Here is a 5,935-nt window from a genome sequence, read left to right on the forward strand (position 1 = left end):
CAAGGAAAAAATTAAAGTTTGCATTGAAACTTGATTCAGATGATGGTGCAATGAAAAAAACAAAAAAAAAAAACTATGAGAACAGATAATGACCCTGGAAGATGCTGTTTCTTGTTGTTGTAGTTGGGTTCTGGGAGCATGAGTGACTCAGACCATATTGCTCAGTGTATACTTTCTGTAAATTGCATGTGTTCTGAGGTCGATTTTCTGTTTGCTGGAAGAAAAACCCGAATTTCTGGGAGAAAAGACCATGCTACCCTTGCCTGAGACCGACTAACTCAGCCACGTTGTGAAAAAGGCCTATAAAAATTCCTTCCATCATTGATGTGACTCGAACTCAGATCTTTTATACCCAGGGTGGGGCGGGCAGTGATTCTACCAACTGTGCTACCCATGAAGGCTAGGTATGAGCAACAAACTGAATACTGTCCAACTCAACTACACTTGCTGAAAATAGAGAGATCTAGCAGCAAAGAAATGAAGTTCGAAAATGGTGCTGCAAAAAATAAGTAATTATTTTCATTAAAAGTCTATACATGTGTGTTGTTGTGACTGTGAGTTCCATTTGTTTTGTTACCTATGAATAAAAATACATAAGTACAACTTTCATTTCTAAACTTACTAAACTGTTTTTTAGTCTCCAGAACTGTATTTTTGATAAGTTCGAAAATCCAAACTGCCCCAGTCCCAATTAGTTCAAATTATTGATGCTCTACTGTAATTTCCATTAATTATTGAAATGTACTTTTGTCATTGAATAAGTGATGTAATCTGTAGACTTGATCATTCTCTTCTCAACTGAATACAGATGCACCCGATTTTTTTTTTTTTTTTTTTTACAAATAACATTACGAAGTAAATAACTCTATATCAAGGTAGGGTCCAAGTGTTGCTTATGTGAATTGGTGATTTTGGTAGTTTATACCAACTTCATAGCCTGGTGGAAAGACAAGATAAGGTATGAACTTATGATATTCCAGAATCACTTTGTTCACAGAAGTTGTTTCTGCAGAGGTCCAGTTCCAATTACTTCATACATTTCATTCTACCCCATAGCCAGACATATCAAAACTGTTAGTCTTCACACATTCCCTAGAAGTGAAACTTCAAATAATAATTTAAAAAAAAAACAAAAAAAAAAAACATAAGTTCACTCAATCTGAAAGTTTAAGGACAAATCGAACACCTCAGTGTGATTGGCTCAGCTTTTAGATAATCATTAGTGTTAGACCAGGGGAACAGATCGTGGAACATCTTAGACATTTTTGTCACTTAATTTCCTGGTTGAGTAAGCATGGGTGGCTAGGATTAAACAGGTAAGAATTTTTTTTGTAGCCTCTGTTGTTACAACTTAAAAAAAAAAATTCTTATATTACAAAAATTTTTTAGTTATTCTGGGCCTAAATTTTTTTTTTTATTTATATTACTAGTTTTCTTGAAGTAGATAATACAAGTTTAGAAAATGAGAAAAAAGATGAAGAGCTCTTTCAAAAAGCTAAAGATTGGCTTGTTACTGTTTGGGCATATGATTGCCATGCTGTTGATGCTGAAAAGTTGCAGGTTAGTTTTGCATACATGAAGTACCATTAATAATGTGTTAATTTTCAAATCCTGTTTTATTCTGTTTTTTGTAGGGTATTGGCTTTTTTTTTTTTCCAAATTAAGCTAGGCAGTTCCACCCAGTGTTTCTGGAAACACCACCACTATGCAAATAATATCAGCATACATATTGTACTGCACCACTATACAGCCACTAGTTGGTTACCATCCCTGGTGCAAGGAGCTGAGCCAGGGACCTGCTGTCAAGCAAACAAATGGGATGTACATAATTCAAATGCATACCCTCAGCCATCTAGTTCTGCTTTTCACATGAATGCTACTTCAACAAATAAATTGTTCTGACAAAAGAAATAAGGTGTGACCTGCCATCACATGTCAAGTAAATGAGTTCAGCATAATTAGAGTTGTAATCAACGAAGCATGTCATCCTCTAAAGTGAGGATCACCGGACCAGCATTCTGCATTGTGAAGAGCAATATCCCAGTTTGTCTGAAACGTAAAATAATGAACCAATGTATACTCCCCACCATGACTTATGGAAGTGAAACTTGGGCACTCACCAAAATAATGGAAGAGAAGCTGACAACTACACAGCGAAGAATGGAACGAATTATATTGGGACTCAGACTGTTAGATAAGAAGAGAAACACATGGATTAGGCAGCAAACTCAAGTAAAGGACATTCTTATCAAAACTAAAGAACTAAAATGGTCTTGGGCAGGACACATAGCTCGAAGACATGATGACAGATGGACTAAGAGAATAACAGAATGGTACCCAAGAGGAGCTAGAAGAAAACCTGGAAGACAAAGACGGAGATGGATAGATGAAATTCATGAGTTTTTGGTAGTAAATGGATAGCCAGTGCTCAAAATAGAAGGAACTGGAAAGTTGCTGGAGAGGCCTTCATCCTGCAGTGGATTGAAAATGGCTGATGATGATGATTAACGATTTCCTTTTGTTTCCTATTTTGTTTTCTCATATTCTCTTATAACATTCATAAATATGGAGTGACTGGATGGGTGAAATGGGAAGGGTTTTTTTTTTTTTTTTTTTTGGCTAATGCTACGTAAGCTTGCTTTCTTTCATCATATGCCTCAACTAATTGCTAATGCATAATATGCATATGATGCCTAAATATATATTTATGCATATTATGCATAAATATAAATATACAGATTTGTTTGTAACATATACATATGTCATAAATATTAAATAATAGTAAAAAAATATATACTACATGTACCCTCCAAAGTTTTACATTCTCTCCCTCCCTGGTGCAAATGCTCTGGATTTGAATGCATACATACCTTTTAAGAAAATATTACCATTAGCATTAGCAAGGGCACATGATGCAAGAAAGCAAGCTTATATAGCATCAGCCAAAAAAAAAAAAAACACCACACCCTTCTCATTTCATTCATCCGCCCACTCTGAATATTTGTGTATATTGCAGGAGGAGGATACTGAAATGGATGACTGTGGAGCTGGCTGGTAAAATAGAGCAGAAAAAAGATAGCATGGGACAGTTACAGAGCATTGAAAAGTACTGAAGCCTACAACAGGTACACGTTGATCTGTAATAGTACCACAAAAAAGGTCAAGGAGACGAAGGCTGCATATGAGAAAGATTGGCTAAGAGAGCAAAGAATGGGGACAAGGAATTTTTCATATATGTGAATACAATGATCAAGAAAGCTAATCAGATTGGACCCTTGTGCACCGTGTGTGGGGAAAGTCTTAGATAACCCAACTGATGTTGCAAATGAATAGAATTGGTACTTTGCATCATTTTTTACTGGCGAATGATCCTTCATGATAAGAAGAGGCTGTGCGATTGAGGCTGAGTCATGTGCAATTAGTGATATCGTAATTACAAATGATTGTTTATTATAAAAACTTTTGAGCATAAAGGCTGGAGTTGATGGCATATACCAGCAGTTCCTAAACTGTGTGTTCCGGGGCACTGCCTGGTATTTTAATTTTTCAAGGTAAACAGGTGATACTCAACATCTCGGCACTACTCGAACTGCTAGCTCGAAATAGTTCACATTTTCAATATTATCACAGTTTCAACATTACTTCTTAAGTTGTTTGGACCTAACTACTAAGGGTGTTGTGAATCAAGAAAGTTTGGGAACCGCTGGCGTATACCCTGTAGTTTTGAGTTTTTAGCAAAGCACTTTGAGAGTGCGAGGGAGTGTATTGAACCATTGAGGTTAATTATGAGGGCATCTTTGAACCAGGCAGATTCCGTTGGATTGGAGAAGAGCCAGTGTATTGCCAATACATGCAAGCAGTTCTAAGACCAAAGTTGGTAACTACAGACTGGTTAGTCTGACTTCATATGTAGAAAAAATCTTAGAGGCGGTGATTAAGAGTGTAATCCAAGGACATTTAGATAGATATGACATTCTGAAGGACACAACATAGCTTTGTTAAGGGAAAATCATGGTTGACTAATTTACTAGGCTATTTTGACACAGTTACTCATGAGCTGAATAAAGGAAACAATTTCGACATAGTTTATTTGAATTTTAGCAAAGCATTTGATTCAGTCCCTCATGAGAGGTTACTGTATAAGCTTAAATAGGTTTGGATTACTGGTAAGATTTAAGATGGATTGCCGGATGGCTGCAGGGAAGAAGGCAGAGGGTTGTGATTAATGGATATTCTTCAGATTGGTGTAAGGTCAGGAGTGGGATTCCTCGAGGAACAGTTCTTGGACTGCTGTTGTTTCTCATTTTTATAAATGACATTGGCGAAGGGATAGACGGCATGATGTCAAAATATGCAGATGACGTAAAGATTTGCAGAGTCATTAATGAGTAGTGCCAAGCAGCGCTGCTTCAGGATGGCGTGAACAGACATGAAAGATGGTTAGAGAAGTGGCATCTATGTTTTAATGCTGCTAAATGCAAGGTCTTACACTTGGGGAATAGCAACCCAAAATGATTAATCGAACGTTATCCTGTAGAGATAGGTCATAATCCCACTGTATAAGGCAATTGTATAACCACATTTGAAATACTGCATTTGAGTATGGAGATCTCATCTGAAAACAGACACTGAACTTCTTGTAAGGTCCAAAGATGCACAACTCGAACGGTGAGATCGGTAGAAGGACAGACGACCACATGAGGAAAGACTCCAATTATGTGGGCTATAGAGCTTGGCAACCAGGCACCTCAGTGGTGACCTAATTGAAGTTTATAAGGCTCTGAGAGGGATTAGGCATAGTTACGCCATTGATTACTACTACTAACTCGAATGGCGAGTTCGACAAAGGGACGATCGTACAAGGATAGACTCCTATTATGTGGAATACGGAGCTTGGCAACCAGTCACCATAGATGTGACCTGATTGAGGTTTATAAAGCTCTGGGTGGGATTATTAAAATGAATGAAGGTGGAATTCTCATGGTTATAAGGCACCTCTGTAGCCAGGTGGGCAGGAGCAGTAGTGCTTTGCACACGCTTCTTGATTAGACCGGGGTTCGAGCCCGTGCCCACCAAACATGGAGGATGCGGAAAGGTCAGGGAATGACCACCACATATCCCCAGAGCAATATGGCCTTAGTTGCTAATGCTCCTAAAAAACCAAAAAACAAACAATCATGGTTGTAAAAAGTTCCAGAACTAGGGGGTCATAAATTGGAATTTCAGGAGTTGAATTTTAAATTAGAGTATAGGAAGTTTTCTTTTAGCTAGTGAGTCGTTGATTGCTGGAACAATTTGCCCTTCCAGGTAGTTGAAGCTGACAGTTTGAATAAATTCAAAGTTCAGCTAGAGAGGAGGGAAGCATATAATTTGCATTTTCTTATCTACTTGTTTTTTTTTTTTTGTTTTTTTTGGTTTTTTTTTTGCCAGTGCAGCAAAAGCCTGTGGCTTCCTTGCGCTATATGGCAACTACTATTACTGTTCAATTTTCTTGTCACAGTTCTTTGATTGGTATCAATGTCATCAAAATAGGAGCCTTTCAGTAATGTGAGTTTTGGGAACAAAAAGAAGTCGCATGGAGCTAAGTCTGGTGAATATGGTGGGTGTGACAGTACATGGACTTTTTTGCTGGCAAAAAAAAACTCTTGAACAGTGAGAGACTTCATTGTCGCTTCACAGTGGAGTTGTACTGAAAACACCATCCATGTCTTGCCACCCCATAAAGATCAAATTCAGGAAGTTGGGTTTGCTTTCAGTTGCCTCATTGAGTTCTCTGCAGTGTTCAACTAGTGCCTGTCATTGAATGTCTTTTAACGAATTTGAAACAAACCGCACACAGGCCTTCATTTTCTTCAAATCTCAGGTTATTATTTGTTGAATTGTTTCCTTATTAATGCACCTAATTTCTGAAATCATTTGGAGTATTACACATTGG

The 5,935-nt window shown here is 37.6% G+C and overlaps 1 protein-coding gene across 1 annotated transcript in view; it reads left to right on the top strand.

Moving 5' to 3' along the window:
* The first annotated feature begins 5,575 nt into the window (after positions 1-5,575).
* Positions 5,576-5,935, top strand: part of LOC150086945 (uncharacterized) — a 186,351-nt gene continuing 185,991 nt past the window's right edge. The window contains exon 1 of the mRNA XM_090372329.1: positions 5,576-5,599. Within this exon, the coding sequence (XP_090228455.1) occupies positions 5,576-5,599 (24 nt within the window). The remainder of the gene's footprint in view (positions 5,600-5,935) is intronic.

This window comes from Mastigoproctus giganteus, chromosome 4, assembly GCF_048544385.1.
Source record: "Mastigoproctus giganteus isolate SK-2022 chromosome 4, ASM4854438v1, whole genome shotgun sequence".
Taxonomy (NCBI): Eukaryota; Metazoa; Arthropoda; class Arachnida; order Uropygi; family Thelyphonidae; genus Mastigoproctus; species Mastigoproctus giganteus.